The following is an 18,584-nucleotide window of genomic DNA, read 5'->3' on the forward strand; positions in this document are numbered from 1 at the left end:
AGACAGAGTCAGACTTGTTCAGTCAGATTTGGCAGACAATAACTACTATTATGTGGCCTTCAAATACTGGAATATTTTTTTCATATTTTTCAACTTGTGACATGTACTGTCATTTCATTTGAGTCTTTACTTTGGGAGGACTTATTCATGGTGAGTCAATTGCCATAAACCTGTTTTTGGACTTGTCTTTAAAAAAATAGTATCTCTAAGGGGAGTTGGCTCTGGTTTTCAGCTGAGATGGCAAAGCATTATGGTAATCAGCTTGTAAAAGGAAACTCCTCCCTTTGTGTAACACTGTCAATTATTTAAAAACTGTAAATGTGCTAGTAGGGATTGGCCGCATTGAGTTTCCTGTCAATATTTGGAGCTCAGAACTGTGGTATTTAATTCCGTTAGTAGGTAAAGCTGTCTTCCACTGAGGATCTCCTTCATTCTAGCAATCTCCTTAATAAGAGGTAGCAACTCTACATGTACAGTTTAAAGGTTTGTTTGGTTTCACTTGAATCATGTAGATCATGTGAGTCCCCATTTTCCAAACTTGATGAAATGCACTTAGGCTTGATTCACAATGCCTTTTGTGTCTTCACTTTATGAGCAAGCTGGTGTTCTAGAAAGGTATGCCCGATGGGATACCTTCAACCAATCAGTCAACCATACCAATCAACCAACTTGTTAAGTCTTTTGAGTCTGTAAAAGAATAAAACTCTTGTCCTTCCTAAATAGGATTCAAAACCTGTTCATAAAAATACTAGTGGGAGGAGGATGTTTATTCTATAAGGAAGAAGTAAATGCTGAGATTTGATTGTGAAACTTCTTGGGGAGGCTGTGGTATTGCAGCAGTGTGACAAAAGGCATTACTTACTTACCTTTGCTACCTTTGCTTCAGTTACGATATTGGAAGTGCTTTTGTTTCAGTTCTTTCCCTTTCTGAGAGAATTGACCTAAAAATGTGTAGTAGTTCAAGTCTGTACATGTAGAATACTGTTAAAAAAAAGGTATGTTATATGATTAGACAATAAGCTTTCACTTAGCATTCAACATTGCTTTGTATAAGTTATCTGAAGGGGAAGATTTTTACAGAGACAAAATCATTTGCTGTCATTTGGAGAGAATTCTTGTTCTGTAAAACTAGGATGTGCTCTGGTGTTAATTTTTGCCTATGTTTGTGCCAACCAGTGCTTACTTTTCTAAAGCCAGCGACACTCACTTTCTGAGAAATTTTATTAGTAGAAAATAAGAGGTATTACTATCTGTCTTGTAAAACCTGCATTATTTCTTGGTTTTTTTTCAGTGTAGAGAGCTCTACAAACAGTGCAGATGCATCTAGCAACAAGTTTGTTTTTGGACAGAACATGAGTGAGCGAGTCCTAGTGAGTATCCACTATGTATGTGTCATAATTTTGCCAGCAGTTTGTTACGGATTCTCACTCAGTAATTTTGAGAGCCTTTAATTATACCTGTCATTTGAACATGGGGGATTTTTCAGTGGTTTCCCTTGAAGGTAACTTAGTTTGAGTGTAGCACAGGAAGTTCATTATGAGCTGTTGACTGCCCAGCAATACTCTTCAGGATTTCCCTGCCAAACTCTCTAAATATAAGGAGAGTCAGTGGCCTCTCTGTAGTGCATGTGGTTCTTGTGCCCAAGCATTTTATGGCACAGCTTGTTGCTTTAAATGGCTGTTGGAGTATAAGTATTAGAGGGTATTTTATGTTTGTCCTCAAAATTGAGAGCAGTTCAGTCATGTGACTCCCCCTGGGATGGGATTTCAAGCCCAGCAGTAAAGCAGCTGCCTCAGGACTGAGGTGTGATTCTGGAAATACTCTTTATGATTACTGTTGATCAACCTAAGGTGTTGCACTACTTGTTGCTGTGGGATTTTGGTTTTTTGGGGGCTGTGTTCTCTTGGGATACTCTTTTACGAGGAGTTTTTTTTATTTCAGTTTTGTTTTAGGAAAGATTCTCTAAAGGTTCATTTGCTTCTTGTTTCTCATGTGTATTAATATATATCAAAAGACTTGGCAGTCGTCCCCGGACTTTTCGCTTGAGTTTAGCTCACTATTGCTTGGCTCAAGTTGGCTTGAAAAGCACAAAATGGCTTTGAAATACACAGCTCTTTTATCTTTATACTTATTTTCACCTAATTAACAATAGACACATAAATTACTTTTCTTAGTGACTCAATGACTTACCACTTGTGTGTTGCATTGCAGTATTTTTTATCTAATCACTTACTGTTACTCAAAAACTTCTAGAAGAAGAAGATGGAGAAGAAAGAAGAAGGAAAAGAGACAACACCTTAAATCCTCTATCTTGTGTTCTGTTCTCGAAACTAGCTTATACTCTAAACTTCAACTTTTTCACTCAGTGACTTAAGAAAACTCTTCAATTTACACACTTACAGTTTTTCTGTTTAACAATTGTTTTCATGGTGTTGTATGAAATTCAGTGTTTTCTTGGATGTTAGAGCTAGGCATCGGAGATAAGGGCACACTGTGCCTCAGATTCTAACATAAGGAATAACTTTTAGTACCTCAGTGTTTCCAGCTGTTGTTTTTATTCCTGTGCTGAAACAAATGGAAACATTTAATGCTGAGTGTTCAGACCTGTCTTAACTACAAAGCAGGAATTCACTCAATTACGCCATGAGTAGCGGTAGTTGAAATTTACTTGCTGTGTTGAACAAAGCAAATTAAATAGCCTCAAAATTAGGATTGAAATTTTGTATCAGTTCAAGGGAAAATAATTTGAACTGGTTTTTAGGTCACACTCCATTTAGTTCCTTGGCTGAGGTAGTAGCATAACTTTGACTGTGAGAACATGTTGTCCATGAGATTATTTTTTTTTTTTTTGCTGTATGGCTTATAAATACTGGAGTTGCCCTCAGTACTTGATCACTAGTCTTGTTTAGCAGAATTAGTGTACGTTTTTTCTTTTCTGTTTACCTCCTCTTATTTCTGTGATAGAGTCCACCAAAATCAAATGAAGGTAGTACAGAGAGTAATAAGGAGAATGCTTCTACAGAGTCTGGGTCTGAATCGTCTTCTCAGGAGGCCACACCAGAAAAAGGTGAAAAACAAAATATTAGTAATGGTAGTTAATCCCTTTTTAAATTACTGTGTTTTTCAATATCCTGTTACTTTTCAAAAGCGTAAAATTTTTATGTTGCCTTTACTGTCTACTGTAACCAGAGATACAGGCTGGGTGTGGAAGTTGCTAGATGCCTCTAATATTAATGCTAGATCCTCTAATATTAAACATGTACAGGCTGCACTGTCTTTTTTCTTGTCATTCTCTGGTAATATCTTCAACAGAATAAAATTAGAGGGAATTAACAGAACTGGTACTAAGACTTGGAAGAGAACATAGGAGAAATGTGGCAAACTTTTGTTTAAGTGACTGAATTTCTGAGTCAAATGTGTATTGCATTGAGTGGGTGCCCCACATGTTGCTTGAGCTCAGAACTGTTTGCTGGATTCTGTGACTTCAAATTGTCAAGATACTATGGAAATTCTGGGAACTATGGATTTTCTTCATTAAGCTGCTTGCAAGGCCAAATGAAACTGGAAAACTAATTGCACTGTCCATGCATAGGCACAGCTGTATGACTGGCAAGAGTATCAGTACTGCTGGAATATCTACAGATAAGCAAATGTCTATGCAAAGGTTTTGAACTATTGTGTGTAGGGACAAAACTTCTTGAGAACTTACCTCTTTTGTCCCTTATGCTTGTAAAACAAGTATTAAAAGACAAGCTTTAGCTTCAGCTTTAAATTTTAGTTCTTTTTTACATGTTCTATTTTAAGGTCTGTCTTTTATACTTTTCAGAAGGTCTCAAAATCATGGTGTGTACTTGTGTGAGACCTTTATACATCGTATAAAATTTCATGCTAATCATTCTCAGACTCTCAAAATGTTGTTCAGCTAATAATATTTCAGAATCACTGGCAGAGTCTGCAGCAGCCTATACTAAAGCAACTGCAAGGAAGTGTTTATTAGCGAAGGTAGAAGTGATTACTGGGGAGGAAGCTGAAAGTAATGTGTTACAGGTAAGAAACCGATAGAGGAGTTTTGAGTTTGTGGGGATTTATATGGATGTCCAGTGAATGCACACCATCTGATTCCCTACAACTCAGCCTTCCTCTATGTCTCTAATGTATTTTTTTGTGTTAAAATGCAGACTTCTGATATTTATATCAGATCCTTATTTATTAACTTGTTGTCCATTCTTTTTTAATTTCCTCTTTCTGAATAAATTTCAGCGTCTTAAGGATACACCTGGATGGCTTATAAGGATTCTTTCCTGAATCCATCACATAGAAGCTTTTATTTTCTATGAGACAATTATTTGAAGAAAATTTAAATGAACTAAATGTTTTTAAGTTCTTTAATTGTTGTACTACTGAAGATTTTCTAAAGCTTGGAATGGACTATTTGTGCCAGCAGTCTAGTTTCTTGCAAAACAGAAACTATATCACAAACACTCAGGAATTTGGCTTGAGGTACTTAATTGAATTAGTGATGTTGTAGAATGATATTTGGTCATGACCTAGACTCCTAATTTTAATCATGATATATTTAGCATTGTAGTTATTCATTAACTTAAATATACTTACTAACTCCAGTATATCCTTAAGAAAAATATGCAGGGTTTTCATATAAAATAAAGTGGTATATGTGTTTTTTCCCATCTCTATCTTCCAATTATAGCTTGTCTTTTTTCTTGAGATATTTTGTTTCTCAGCATTTGAACAGTGTTATTTTCAAGGGTAGCTTTTTTATTCTTACAGACATGATGCTCTATTCTAACATCAAACAGTTGTACTATCAGTATCTAATGCCTATCAGTTATACTTTTATTACCTTACAAAATTATATTCTATAATGTTTATCTTCTTGGACTTGGTTTTACCAGACATAAACAACCTTTAAGTGGTTCTTCTGGTACATTTCTGTTTCTGTGTAATTCAGAAATGTCTGGATGCTTCACATAATTGAACAAGACACTGAAGAGATAAGAATCCTGTTTTAGTTCTGAAAACCACAACTTTTGGCAATTGTTTGTATATTTAATAGAGGACTGACTTGCATGAATATGTTGTAATTTAACAGACCTCTTGCCTAACTTTAATTCTTTTTTTCTTATGAAATGTAATGCATTAAAATTCCAAATGGGACTTGTACAGACAGAACTATGTTAATGTTGCAGAAACACACAGAGCTAGATGTTTTGGGGTGAAGAAAGTGAGAAGTGGAATGAATGAAAATGGAAGTATCTTTTCCACTTAGTGCACGTTCATCTGTGGGGAAGTTGAGGGGTGATGATTTGAAGTATAAAACCTCAGGAGTAACAGTGAAGTTGGATTAGAGAGGGCAATACAGAGTAGAGATGTTTGGCATGGAAGAAAAAGTGAGCTTGTAAGTCAAAGAGGAGTATTCCTACTGTTCGAAAAAATACATACGCTATTTGAATTTTATAACCTATTAACCCTGCAAGGAGGCAGTAAAAATACCTCACTTATTAATGACTTCGTATGGTTCAGGCTTTGGTAATGAATTGATAATGAGCTAACATGTTTGTTCATCCTTTGCTTCGTTACAGGAAGAATTTTGCTTTGCTGTCATATTTGCTGGGGCTTCCCAGCAGCAAATACCATCTTCAGTTGTGCAATGTATACCTAAGGCTTTTAAAAGAACTGGCTGATAAAAAGCAGTCTCTTAAGAAATTAAGTTACCTCTGTGAAAGTTTCTATCTTACCTGAAAATTACTTGTTGTTTTGATCATGAACCCTCTTATTCTGTAAGAATATATAGCTTCTTTTAATAAAACCTGATGAAAACAGACAGCATATTTTGAGAAATTTATTGCAAAAGAGAGGATGACTGTTTTGGTTTCCACAGCTATAAACAATTTAAAATTTCAGTATGAAATCTGAATATTTTTTTAACCAGCTGTAGGTGACTAAGAAATATATGATTACTTAATCAACCACTATGCCACAGAGATATTTTCTGTAATGTATTTTCTATTACAGATTCAGTGCAAGCTGTTTGTATTTGATAAAAGCTCTCAGTCTTGGGTGGAAAGAGGTCGAGGGCTCCTGAGACTCAATGATATGGCCTCAACAGATGATGGAACATTACAGTCTCGACTGGGTAAGGGGAAGCAGGGGAAATGAGATACTGGATGACAGTCATGCTATTTTTATAAGGTTCTTCCTTGACACCACAGCAACATTCACTTTAGTTTGTCTTAGCTCCAGCAGCTCAGAAGCAGTTTGGACTTTTTTTCTTTTGCTTCAGTTTGTGAATATTGCCTCCAAAGAGAGTATCTTCATACCCTTCTGTTGCGGCAGATGTTCTGTTTACTTTGTCCCCCCATAAAAGAAAGCCATGTTTAGTAACTAGAATATTTGCCTAGAAATTGATGGTAATATCATTCAGATCTGTCTGTTTTGGATGGGTTGCTTGTCCCCATCCAAATGGGTGTGGAGGGAGTCTGTTTGAATAGCGCGTGATTGTTCAGGCTGTCAAGAATGTGCATTAGCCTGAGATTATCTGCTCAGATACAACTGCTGAACTTTAATGTATTAGCATATAAGGCTTCAAACTAAATAGCTTTTGATGTCACTTATAATCTTCAATAGCCTTGTGCTTTAAGCCCAGACTGCAACCAAGCCCCTTGCAGCTGCCTGCTCACTCCCCCTCCAGCAGGATCAGGGAGAGAATTGGAAGCGTATAAAAGTTAGAAGACTCGTGGGTTAAGATAAAGACAGTTCAATAAAGAAAGCAAAATTGGTGCATGCAAACAAAGCAAAACTAGAAATTAATTTACTGCTTCCTATGGGCAAGCAGGTGTTCATCCATCTCCAGGACAGCAGGATCCCATCACACGTAATGGTGATTTGAGAGGACAAATGTCATCACTCCAAATATCCTCCCTTCCTCTTTTTACCTCTGCTTTATGTCCTGAGCATGGTGTTATATGGTCTGGAATATCCCTTTGGTCAGTTTGGGTCACCTGTCCCACCTGTGTCTGCCCCTAACCTCCCACATACTCCCATCTTCCTCATCACTGTAGTAGTATGAAGGTAGTGTGAAAGGAGCAGAAAAGGCCTTGGCTCTGTGCAAGCACTGCTCAGCAATAACAAAAACACCTCTATATTATCAACTGTATGTTCAGCATAAACCCAAAACACAGCTTCATACCAGTGATGGGGAAGAAAGTTAACTCTACCTCAGCCAAAACCAGCACAAGGCTACATTCTTCTCATTTACAGTTGTGACAAAAGCCCAAGAGGGCTTATTTGTAGAAAGACTGAAACCTTTGTACAATAAAAAGTGTCTTGACTATTTTGAGCTTCTTGATGTGTCTTTTTCTACCTAACTGATCTTGTAACTTGGCTTTAGTGATGAGGACTCAGGGGAGTCTCAGGTTAATCTTAAATACCAAGCTCTGGGCTCAGATGCAGATTGATAAAGCCAGTGAGAAGAGTATCCGGATCACCGCCATGGATACAGAGGACCAAGGAGTTAAAGTTTTTCTTATATCAGTGAGTACTGTTTTTTGTTTATGTCTTAACCGTCCTACTGAAGTTGGTGCTTACTTAAACTGTAGTTGAAGTAGCATTCCCATTTTTCTTTGCACCCTACACTGTCTTTGCATCACCCCTGCCCCAAAGACAAGGCACTTGGAAGATTTGCTTGTCTAAAAAGTCTTGCTGGCTAGTTGTGAGCAAATGCTACATCAAAAGCTGCCCTAGGAAGCCAGGTTGTCCAAAGCATTGCCCATGGAGTCATGGGATCTTTTCCACACATATTGAGACTCTAGCTATAGTGTTTAATGTAGATTGTTTTCTGATTTAAGAAAAATGGGCATTGTTTCATAGATTTTATGCAGTAGTTTAACCAAAATTACTGGAACTTTCACCACAGGAAGCCTCTCATTGTCTGCCGTGCAGGAGGATGGATAGGTGTCCACTGGAAAGGAAACACTAATACTGTCAAAACCATCATATTAGTACTTAGGGGTTACACATTTTAACTTTGATTTTCTTTTGATGCAGAGTATTATAGCAGTAACAGGATAGTGAAAGCGATTTCTGTGCTTGCTAAATGTGGAACAGCCATCCCAGTCAGAATTACTAAAACACTCGGGTTCTAATCATACAGTCAGCAAGAAAGATTGTTCATTCCCTAAAGTGCTTACAGATTTGGAGACATCTGAACACATTCTTTTGATTTACGCTGGTTCTACACAAGATGTTGCAAAAGAATTAGTGTTCCTGGGGATCAGAAATTGAGAGCATCAACAAATGGTCAGCTTTCCCTGTGGCGTTAGGTTTGTAGGGCTGGGATCTGGAGTCCCACAGTGGAACTTAATGATACCAAATATACATTGATGAAGAAAAATAAGTGAAATTATTGGATTGGTTTTTCTCCATATTTTTCTAGATTTGAAAGTTTTGAGTTAATCTGTCATCAGGTTATTCACTCTTGATTTTAGTATTGATACAAAGTATCTTGTTTGGAATTATTTTTTCATTATAGTTCATTGCAGGGGAATTTTGCAGATACAGAGGTGAAAGATTCAAATGTCAGATGCGGTGGATGGAAACTATTTTTTATGAAAGAATTCAACAGGTTGTCAAAAATGCTTCCCTCTGAAACAGAGATTCTTCAAAAAAAACCTGGAATGTTTGCCTGCCTGACTGTCCATTGAGTTTTCTCATTGTATCTCATATTGACATTTTATGACAGTGCTTCATGAAACAATTGGCTTGACAACAATTAACTAATGTGTGAAGTTGAATTATTGACAAGCCAGCAAAAATCTGCAAGATTTTAATTGAAGGTCTTTTTAATATGAGCTTTCGGGTGGTGTCAGGAAAGATGTGTGATTTCTTTGTGAAGAAGGCTGTATGAGATCAGCAACTACTGGGTATGTTAACCAGAGAAAGTCGGAGCTAAGCAGAGGAACATACTCTCACCACTAGAGTTCTGTATATCTAATGTCTTGCTGTGTGTACCACAGGCCATTCTGACTGGTTTGAAAAACACTTTGAGAAAAAGTATATTGTGAAATTTGGCATAACTGGTGTCATTATGTCATTAATCCATTATGTCAGCAGTGTTTTATTGTGTTACAATTCCATGCACCTTTTTCTTATTTCTGAATATTTAAAAATGCAGGCAAGCTCTAAAGATACAGGGCAGTTATATGCTGCATTGCACCATCGGATCTTGGCCTTGCGCAGTAGAGTGGAACAAGAGCAAGAAGTCAAGAATGTAGCACCTGAGCCAGAGGTAACACAGTCAAATGAGGAAGACAGTGATGATGATGTCATTGCACCTTCAGGATCAGTTGGAAGTGGTAAGTAAGAAACAAAGGTGTTTCCTGTGTTCCATGCATTTTTCTGTGTCATTTCTTAATGCAGACTGTACTCTTTGTGTATGTCTATGGAGTAGGACTATTGCAAAGATTTCCTTTTTGAATGCAGCTACTTCTTGCTTCTTCTCCAAACTGGTAAAAGGCCCCTGTGCTGCCTCTGAGTTACATGCCACAGTTTAGCAGAGGTTTTCTGTGCTTTTTATCATATATAGGATTTCTTAGGGTGGTTCTGAGTTTCATTTTTGCCTTCATCATGGCCAAGAGTTGCACATAAAACCTGAGATGACTCAAGATCAGTAGACAGCATGCAGACTGACCTTTCAGTGGTGAGCTGTTTGGAAAGCAAACGGGTTTACAAAGGGGTATGGAAGGAGTGTAATGTTTCTTTTTTGTGCATGAGGAGACCATAATTCAAGAAAAATACTAGTCTTCAGTTTGAGGAAGGCTTCCTTTTGTACTCTCAACTTGGAAGTCACCTGTGCTTTGCTTTCGTGTGGCTGAGAATGTCCAGCCTTTGACAGTCCTCCATCCTGATTCACAGAAGGGGAAAAAAAGAGGAATGAATATGAACAAAAGCAGTGGGAAGGTTGAAGAGGTTGGAAACTGAGCTTTTAGGTTTTGGGATGCTGCAGGGATTCTTGAGCCAGATTAGTTAAGAATATAAAATTCTACAGTCGAAGAAGATATGCATGGAGAAGGCATATGCAAGGTGGGGGTGGAGGAATTGTACAGTTCTCATCTCTCATTGAACACCTGAATCTGAGACTTATGTAGGCTGCTTGGTATAGGTCTCTTACGGCAAGGCAAGAAAAAAAAGGTATTTCTGATGATCAAGAACTACTTTTATTGTTTCAGGTCCTAATGATGAAGGTGATGGGCAGAACACTGGCAGCACATAGCAGATGTGAGCCAATCTGCTTGCAAGGCTGCTATGAACACCATCTTGCAGGCGTCTCTGGATACCCCAGGCCAGCAATTACTTCAGGCGGTGTTGAAAGCTCCAAGACTTAAGAACTGTGCATCTCTGTTCTGTTTGTTTGGGTTTTTGGTCTGGATCAGTAGATTCCACACACACACAAAAAAAAAAGCAGACTTGGAAGCTACCTGAATGTGGTTTGGGACGTTGAAGGCTCATCATATTGATGAGCAAAAAAAAAAAAAAAAAAAAAATCCAACCCCAAAACAATAAAAACACAAAATGCAACCACCCCCAACCATTTTCCCTCTTCCTTGTAATTAAAATGGCACATTACAGCTTGTCACAGCTTTTCATTGGGACCTTTTGGCTGTTTCTTCAGTAGTTCATGTCTTGCAGGTCTCCAAGATAGAACTTTTCAACACGGTTCCAACTTGAATTCTGCTTTTATAACCCCTACTCTCCTTTATGCAGGGAAACCTGGTTCTCATCAGCTCCTATGCTCACTGGCTGCCCTTTTGGGTTCTTTTTTTTTTGTACTGCAGATGGGGCAGATTATGTTTTTACCTTTTAATCCCAACATAGGTTGTGGATGTGGACATCATTGTTTGCTGTCTAGTGGGTTTGTAAACAGAAAGAAAGAAAACATTGTGTTTCACCAGAAAAGCTTTTTTAATGTGATAATAAGAAACTTTAAAGTCTGCAGGACGTTTTGCTGACTCCTTTTTTCTTCCCATTTCATTATTATTTTTTGGGGATTTGTATTGTGGTGAGACTTTTTTATTTTAGCTTTTCAATAAGATGCTCTTGTGTGTTGAAAAAGTGAAATTATTGTTTTGTACTGTTCTTTTCTGTTACTATTTAAGGGAGAGCTAAGCCACTATATATAATAGATGTTGCATACAATTTTTCTTAGAAAATGTTGTTTTTGTGGCTACAGTAAAATGCAGGAGGCATACAAATTACACCTTCAGAAAAGGTAATGACAAAACAGCTGTTAGCCCTTGGAAGAATAAAATAGGCTCTTGTAATGAGCTCTGCCAGCCATTAAAATAAATCTGTATAATAAAGCAGCTCTCATGTAATGGCTTGATTCAACAAGCCATTTAAGCACTTGCCTGACTTAACTGTATGTGAATAATCTTACTGAAGTCAATGCAACTTTTCATGCTTAAAGTTGAGGACATTTTAAAATATCTTGCTGAATTAATGGCCTTAAATAGAAAATTTAACTTCTAACCCTTCCTGTCCCCATTCCATTTACTGAAGTCTTGCAGCATGAAGAAAAAGGTAATACTGCCAGCCTTGAGTAGTTTGGGCTAAAGGTTATTGTATTCTGTTCCACCACAAATAAAAGGAAGAATGTGTTTTTCTGTGTGAAATTCTGAAGTACACCAACTGTAACCATAACTCACTCTTTTTTTTTTGTTTTGTGTGTTTTTTAATCATTTGAGCCTTTTATGTGAAAGTTGTTTTATTTTCTTATTGAAACATATGCTATGTTCTTGTCTAGCAAGGTTGGAATTCGGTAGTCACCAGGTCACTTTCACTATAAATTCTCCAAATCGTTCTATTTTCTTTATAAATAGTTTGCTGATAGATAGTTTCTGACTTTCATGCTTGCTCCTTTTTAGGTTAAGGATCTAAAATGCATCACCTAAAAGAAAATGAAAGGGGAAGAAGCATTTGATGTAGCATGAGCTGAAAGCAGAAACCCAGGTTATAGCACAAAATCAACTTAGAAACTGAGTATTCAAATAGCAAAAAGTCTTTATTTCCCCTATTTTAATGAAACAAACTTTTCACCGGCAGTCAAGAACAAATCTTCCCCTGTTTTTTGTTGTTAACCATCACTGAAGACTGATGCTCTTGGGACAGAGGGTGCTTTTACTTTCCCTGATAGCCAGTTGAAGGAACATCTGTGATAACTTTTCTGGCAATTGAAAAGGGCTAATGATAAGCTGTGCCACTGCATCTTGTTCTCTCTGGATTGTCCACTCCTGCCTTCTTGCATTTTGGTTTTCTTTTTCCCTCCTTAGAGTTACGGAGCTTTTTACTGATGAACAGACCTATTGCTGCACCCCCTACTCTTGCCATGCTTCAACCGGAACGTGGCAGGTTCCTTAGTACCCACCACACAATCGTTTCTGCATCACAAGGTCTGGGGACTTCTAAGTAAGTGATCTGCATTTTGGATCTGGGATCTTTTTACATAGTTGAGATACTCAGATTCAAACTACTCTTTTGAAACACCCTTGCACCATAAAGCTGTTTCTTGTCAGCACCTTGTTCATAAGGAAAATTAATAAAGTGTCTTGGCCAGCAGGGCCTACTAGGAAAACAGGCATTATTTCCTGGTTCCTAGGTCCCACATTTTCTATGGTGTCCATGCTGAATCTCTCTTTGAAGTGTTTTACCTAAAATACAATTGATGGTACATGAAGATTCAGAAAAATGGAATAAGAATGCTTGCTTTGGGGTTTGGTGGCACACAATCACCTACAGATTTCTAAAAAATCTGGCAACTGTTTACTGATGCAGATTTTATTTTTAGCTAGAAGCTTTGCATAAATGTTTATAGTGAAGGTAGAAATGTTGCTGTGCATCCCAACAAAATTGTGTTGCTGTGCATCCCAACAGAATTGGCAGTGGGTTTAGTTCAGGCTCTGCCCAGTAAGATAAGTTAGGCCAAAGCAAAACCCTGACTTAGCTCTCTGCTTTCAGCCTTAGTAAACCAGCAACAGGCAAAACCAGATAAATGCCTATGTGTCTCAAAAGATCTATGTAAGACTGTCATATCAAAAGGTACATGGGAATTACATTAAAACCTGTGTCAGCAAGTAAGCAAACAAAACACCCTGAGCCCTGTGTTGTATTTCCTGTACTGAGCAGCTGCTATTTAGCTCTGCTGCCTTACAGCACTCTTCCCCTTAATCATGCTCCTGCTCTATCCTTCTCCTTTGGCCTCTTGTTAGCTTTTGTGTGGTGTTGACAATTCCTGTATAGCCTGTGTGGCTGCTGATCCACACAGGCACAGCCTTTCAGATTTCCAAGTGGAAAGAAAATACAGAAGAATGTAGTAAAGTTGAACATTCTTGCTGATAATTCAACAGTGTACTCTGGTAACCCAGGAGTACCAGCTATGTCCTGGTGTGACATTTGGCACAGCCAGGTGAAGGAGGGGATTGTGTCTCTCTGCTCTGCACTGGGGCAGTCTCACCTTGAATTCTGGGGGCAGTTTTGGGCACCACAGTTTAAAAAAGACATTAAGCTAATAGTGAGTGTCCAAAGAAGGGCTGCAAGTATGGGGAAGGGTCTAGAGGGGAAGCCACATGAAGAACTGCTGCATGAACTGCTGAGGGCACTTGGTTTGTTCAGCCTGGAGAAGGAGAGACTGAGGGGAGAGCCCAATGCAGTCTTCAACCTCCTCATGATGGGCAGGTACCAGTCTCTACACTCTCATTACCAATGACAGAGCTTGAGGAAACAGCGTGAATCTGAGTCAGGGGAGGTTTAGCTTGGATATCAGGAAGTTTTTCACCCAGAGGGTGATTTTAGAACTGGAGCAGGCTCCTCAGGACAGTGGTCACTGCACCAAGTCTGAGTTGAAGAAGCATTTGGACAATGCTCTTAGTCCATAATCCCATAGAGTGGGATTATTAGGGTGCCCTGTGCAGGGCCAGGATCTAGACTTGATGATCCTGATGGGTCCCTTCCAACTGAGTGTGCTCTATGATTTTATGAAAATGTTGCTAGAATGGTGATGTCACTGAAACCTGAAGTAAGCCTCTTATCCATAGAATGAAAATATAACACCCACAGGAAATACAAATATTAAGGTAAGAGAATGTTATCATTACATCATCTTTCTGTAGTCCAGTTTCCCATGCATGATGCATTGCTTTAGAGAAGACAGGACAGGAAATTATCTAAATAAATGAGTCCTGAGCCATCCTGCACTAGAACTAGGGTGGGAGGTGGCCAGATTCTTAGAAATCTGCAGGAATTAAAACCCTCCAACTTTATAATGGCTCCTTTCTGTTCTCTGAAGTATCAATTGATGGTATTGCTTGGGCATTACTGCCATTAGATGACTGTTCCTAATATGTCCCCTTCTGCAGTTCAACTGGTCTCTTGCTCTCCCAGTGAGTGTAGAAAATGGATTATTTACTTTCTAAAAACATGCTGCATATTTCAAAATTTACCGTGTTTCCCATAATCTTCTCTAGTTTTAGGAATTCCAGTTATGATAATTGCCATAATTTGTCACACATGATTTCATTAAACTGACTTTTCACTGTATGCTTTTTCTCCCGGTGTTACTTGGTCTTTCTGTGCACTGACTGGCTCAAATTGAACTCTAGTCCATTGTGTTGGTAGCAGATTTTCAGACAGGATGTTATAAAGATGCTTTAATTTTTTTTAAAGGATTTCTTTTTTTCCCTCCTATGAAATCAGCACAGACCAGCACAGGTACAAGAGAGAGCTGCTAAATCAGACAAAGTCAGTCACGATTCTTTTGTGCTAGGTGAAAGTAGAGGTATCTCATTAAGAAATGCTTACCAATAATTTCTGTAAATAAAAGTCTCATTTGAAGATTGTATTCAGAGCTCCCTTTTGGCTACCTCCTTTCAAGGACTCCTTTCCAAAACTCTTCAGTTTTTGTATCTTTACAAAAGGAATTTGTCACTGAGAACACTGGTAATTCTGTTGCATGGGTGGGAAGTGAATGCCTTTTCCAAGGTTATTTTAAGTAAACCACCCCGATCAAATTCTGGTAGCTTACCTTCAGCTTTTAATGAAACTGGAAAAGCCAAGTGGTGATGTTATGTTTGATTTCCTCCTGTTGCAGAGACCAGGAGCTGTTGTTGAGCCCCCACCACAGGGTGTCTGCTGCTGGTAACATGAGCATCCATGTGCTGACTGTACACTGTGGTCTGAAAAATAGCTTGCTGTCTGTAGTCCATGTAGCAGACAAGATAAATTCCTGTTCCAGAGAATTCAGAACACAACTTCTGCTGCAGACAGGAGATTCATTGGACAAGGCCCTACAAAAAGCTCCTGAGAAGGAAGGATGGGGAAATGCTTTGAATGCAATTTGCTGGTGGATGGTTCTTCCGTTTCTGAAAAGGTTTTGGAGATAGGAGCCCCAGTTATCTGCAGCTTTTAGTATGATGGCAATCCCTCCCTCTGTTTAAAGGAACTAATATTCTGTATCAGCAAGTTTTCTTATCAGCAGTAAAAATATTTGGAACCAAGTTAGTGTTTTAAGAGTAATTTTATATTAATTATGCTTTGCTTTCCCTGTAACTTGCCTGTTTAAAGTAAGGTAACTGTTTCCTCCTATTGTAATAGCTCTCTGAACAGCATTGACTGCCTGGGGATGATCTGCCCAAGGACGTGTATACTCTGATACATGTACCAGCTACCTGAAGTGTGGAAAGGTTAGCTGCAGTCTGTCATGAGGCAGGTGGAAAGCTGAACACACCAGGGTGCTGAGTCTTGCAGGTACAAGCATTGTACCTGCTGCAAAGTAGAAGAGATGTGAATTCTCTGTCCTACCTCCCTTGTTGGTGAAGAAGCATTATGAATCTACTGCATGGGGTGTGGCCTCAGAAAAGCTTTTAACAGCTGCTTGGATCCCAGAAAAATTGTTACTTAATTGCGAAGAGTCTTTCCCTGTGCAAGATTCAGTGTCTTCTGTATGTTTATACTGGGGATAGAGCATTTGCAGCGTGTGCCACCCTGCAGCTGAGTGTTTTCTCCATCCTACTGTCTGGAAGGGTCACACAGCCCTCCATCCGATGTGCTTAGGAAGAGCTTTGGAGAAGGGGCAAAGCTGTTCTAAAAGATGCTTCCTTTATTAAGGCACTAGTGAGTGCCGGATGGTGGCATTGGTTCTGTGTGTAAGAACAGCAAGCTGTCTGGGATGCAGAAGAAGCAGTGCCCAAGCTGAGGGACAGTGGAAGGCCCTCTGTTGTGAATACACTCCACACCAGGTCCTCCTGGCGCTGAGACAGCTCTAGAAAGGAGGTGATTTGCCTGACGTGTTGTGAGCACACCCCAGCACATCTCCCGTGTGATGCAACCTAGCGCAACTGCCGAACCCTGGCCATGCCCCTTCTGCCCTGCTGCCAGGGCTTGTGAAGCCCTGACTTTACTGCCAGCAGGACACAGCGCTACAGAAAATTCCTTTGGATAATAGAGCAGTAGCATCCAACTTCAGCTGTTTTGAGCTCCTGTTGCAGAGAAGAGGTACTGTGTGGGACTCAGCATACTGAAAAATGCAGAAGTAAAGTATTTAATATGCTTCACATACAGGGAAAAGAGGTAGGTGAGAGAGCTTGAGCCAAGAACAATACAGTTGAAGACTTGTTCACTCAGATCTTCGAGATATTTCAAGAGTCTGCAATACAACTGGAAGAGTTTTGCTTGAAGGGATGTGCATGATAGGGAAGTGTGTGCTAATGCCTTTACAAACCAATTCAATGGGTGAGGGTATGGGAGTTAACATCTTTGAAATGGGTCTTAATGTCTCTACTAACTTCAAGCAGCAGGTTTGTTACAGAGCCCAGACAGCCTGGGCTGTGTCCTCAAAAAGACAGATGGGGGACTCTGCACAAGCTCGAACTTCTGAACTTTGGGGTAAAATGACAGGTTCAAGGGAGGATATGGGGTAGGCAGATTGGGAAGGCTGTACCTTCCTCAGCCAATGGGGAAAGAAAGAGGGCAACCTGTGGCTGGAAGTTTAGGATAAAAGGAGGCTGCGCCCTTTTCCTCAAGAGAGGAAATTTCATGGGCACGTGCCCCAGTGGACTCTCTTCCCATTATTCAAGTAAAGTTGAAAGGCTTCTGTGTCTCCCTTGTGGACATTGGCTTTTCATTGCATGATTTTCCATACATCACCAAGAAGGCACAGTAGAGAGTTGTCTTTTTATTAGTGTGCTATGAACAACTAGAAAAATCAATGTATACAGCATCCCTGTAGCCTGTGTCAAAGTATCTTTATTATTTCAGGAGACAGGGCCATACAGCAGTATAGACACTGCTATAAATACATATAATATTGGCTTTCTACAAAAGATTGAAATGGATGTTATACATATAATGTTATGGTAATTTTAGTATAGTATTTATTTCTATTAACTAAACTTAGGCATAGTAGTGGAATAGCTGATAGTTAGCTTGAACTGCCTGCTTGGTTGGGATAACATCCAACAAATATATGATGAAGACCCTTGCTACTGCTATGCCAGTTATCAGCACCTACTGTCTGAAGAAAACATGGACCAAAATCCAAACTGGAGGTGATAATAAGAACAGACTAAAAACACAGCCAAGAAATGCACGTGCTCTAAAAAGGCGGTGTTGAGGAGGAGTTATGCTAAATAGTTCTTAGAATATGTAAACTAGTTTAAGGAAAAGTTTAAATATGTATAATTGTTTATGAATATTGCTGATGCAATAGAAAAAATATATAGAGTGTCTCTAAAATAGCTAGTGTGCTCTTGGCAGAAAGCCAAGTACCTGGCCGTTAATCTTTGCTTTATTATTTTTGTTTCCTATTGTCTTTTATTAACTGTTAAATTTTACCAGGAACGTGAACGTCATTTTTCACAACACAGAGAGAGAATTAAAACAGAAATTCTGTAAATTCATTTAAAATATTTCAAGTTCCATTATGTAAGAGTTGTAGATCCTACCAAAAAAAAACCCCCAAAAAACTCAACCCCCCAAAAAAAACAAAACCAAAAAATCCCCAAAGAACCAACCCCAAAACCTAACAAAAAACCCCAAAACAAACAAACAAAAACCCGAAACAAACCACAAACAAAAAATAACCCCTCCCCCACAAAAATGTAAAACACACAATAAAAAATAAACAAAAATGTAAAAAACAACAATAAAACAAACGATACAGATCTCCCCACCCCGCAAGCAGCCAGCAAAGACACACGGCAGGGTCAGAGCCCCGGGTTTCGGCAAAAAGCCTGATAGCCGCGGGTGGGGCAACTGGGAACCCGAGGCAGAAATCCCTTAGGCCAGTGCCGGTGCAGGTGCGGTCGGGCAGCGGCTGCTGCGGGGCCTGCGCTGCCCGGAGCGCTCGGCTCTCCGCCAGGGGGCAGCAGAGGAGGCGGGGCCCGCGCTGCCCGGAGCGCTCGGCTCTCCGCCAGGGGGCAGCAGAGGAGGCGGGGCCCGCGCTGCCCGGAGCGCTCGGCTCTCCGCCAGGGGGCAGCGGAGGGGGCGGGGCCGCCGCGCACACCACGCGCGTGCCCACG

General features: G+C 39.5%; 1 protein-coding gene across 2 annotated transcripts in view; it reads left to right on the forward strand.

Annotated features, from left to right (window-relative positions):
• Positions 1-12,205, forward strand: part of RANBP3 (RAN binding protein 3) — a 56,623-nt gene extending 44,418 nt beyond the window's left edge. For both annotated transcript variants that reach the window (XM_014260089.2, XM_014260090.2), the window contains 7 exons: positions 1,292-1,370; positions 2,965-3,067; positions 3,923-4,047; positions 6,034-6,154; positions 7,409-7,551; positions 9,191-9,371; positions 10,245-12,205. In XM_014260089.2, the coding sequence (XP_014115564.1) occupies positions 1,292-1,370; positions 2,965-3,067; positions 3,923-4,047; positions 6,034-6,154; positions 7,409-7,551; positions 9,191-9,371; positions 10,245-10,288 (796 nt within the window). In that variant the 3' untranslated portion in view covers positions 10,289-12,205. The remainder of the gene's footprint in view (positions 1-1,291; positions 1,371-2,964; positions 3,068-3,922; positions 4,048-6,033; positions 6,155-7,408; positions 7,552-9,190; positions 9,372-10,244) is intronic.
• The last annotated feature ends 6,379 nt before the right edge of the window (positions 12,206-18,584 follow it).

Source organism: Pseudopodoces humilis, chromosome 28 (genome assembly GCF_049639895.1).
Source record: "Pseudopodoces humilis isolate 2021_Gansu_Grassland_sample_001 chromosome 28, ASM4963989v1, whole genome shotgun sequence".
In the NCBI taxonomy this organism is placed as follows: domain Eukaryota; kingdom Metazoa; phylum Chordata; class Aves; order Passeriformes; family Paridae; genus Pseudopodoces; species Pseudopodoces humilis.